At 44.1% G+C, this 1320-nt stretch overlaps 1 protein-coding gene across 1 annotated transcript in view; it reads right to left on the minus strand.

The window, feature by feature from the left end:
• Nucleotides 1-6: 6 nt before the first annotated feature.
• The window catches only part of LOC107080782 (protein LBH-like), a 3805-nt gene continuing 2491 nt past the window's right edge, over nucleotides 7-1320 (minus strand). Inside the window, exons 3-4 of the mRNA XM_015368986.1 lie at nucleotides 701-860; nucleotides 7-626 (exon numbers count right to left, since the gene is read on the minus strand). Coding sequence (XP_015224472.1) covers nucleotides 574-626; nucleotides 701-860 — 213 coding nt within the window. The 3' untranslated portion in view covers nucleotides 7-573. The remainder of the gene's footprint in view (nucleotides 627-700; nucleotides 861-1320) is intronic.

Consider the following 1320-nt stretch of genomic DNA (forward strand, 5'->3'; position numbering starts at 1 on the left):
ATTAATAATCCAGAGGATTATTGACTTAATGAAGGCATGTGGAGATTAATAATCCAGAGGATTATTGACTTAATGAAGGCATGTGGAGATTAATAATCCAGAGGATTATTGATTTAATGAAGGCATGTGGAGATTATTAATCCAGAGGATTATTGACTTAATGAAGGCATGTGGAGATTAATAATCCAGAGGATTATTGACTTAATGAAGGCATGTGGAGATTATTAATCCAGAGGATTATTGACTTAATGAAGGCATGTGGAGATTAATAATCCAGAGGAGCTGTGAAAGGAACCAAGGCATGGCTGGGAGTTCTGGTACCAAGATGAAGAATGAACAGACATTCAGGAAGGAGCTCATAAAAATAAAATAATCCCTTTAAACCAGGAGGACAGAAGGAGCAGCAGCTTCTGTCTGATCTGATCTTTAATCGAGGATTTTAACGATCAGATTAAGTTCTCCAGAAAATCCATAAAAGAATGAAAAAATGCGTGAAGGTTGAGTCCGTGGTTGTTGCTGTGAGGCTCAATCAGAGCTCAGCGCTGATCTCCGGTCAGGCCCCGCCTCTTCATGTTAGACCCCGCCCATCACCTGCTCCTGAGGCTCCTCCCCCTCCATAGGTCGGCCTGGAAAGAAAACAGCTGCTGGTTCCGCTGAGGTCAAACATGCAGAATGCGGTGGTGGAGGGCGATGACCTCACCTGCCCGCTGCTGATGGCGCTGTGTGACGTCACCGCGATCATCATCCGGGGGCCAGCGGAGCTCCCCGCTCTCCACATCACCTGAGTCTGTCGGCTCCACCACGATGGAAGGGAGCCGCCTGGAGAGTTTTGGAGCACGGTCCTTTGATTCTGGAAACACCTGGAGAGCAGAACCAGGAGAGGGCCAATCAGGACGCAGCTCCTGAGGGTCTCACCTGTTGGGTGGAGGAGGAGTTCACCTTCTTCCAGAGGAAACGCCCCTTTTTAGATCAAACGGTCCCTCAGATCTTTGGGAAGATTTCTAAAAAGTTCATCCACAAAAAATAAATCCTAGAATCTGTCAAATGAATTAATTATAAACTAATAAACTTCTTTATTTATAGAAAGAACATGATGTCACTATGATTGTTCTTTTGTTTTATTGTTTATCTGCATCCTTATTTAAAATCACAGATTGAACTAACAGATTCTGCAGAGTGGGAGAACAGAGATAGAATGAAGCAGAATGATGAAAAAGGGGTCCCTATGTCCTCCAGCAGTCTAAGCCTATAGCAGCAGAACTATAGAGATAGATCAGGATAACATGAGCAACTCTAACTAGCAGCTTTATCACAAAGGAA

The sequence above is a fragment of the Cyprinodon variegatus genome, unplaced genomic scaffold (genome assembly GCF_000732505.1).
Source record: "Cyprinodon variegatus isolate N-32 unplaced genomic scaffold, C_variegatus-1.0 Scaffold2318, whole genome shotgun sequence".
NCBI lineage: Eukaryota > Metazoa > Chordata > Actinopteri > Cyprinodontiformes > Cyprinodontidae > Cyprinodon > Cyprinodon variegatus.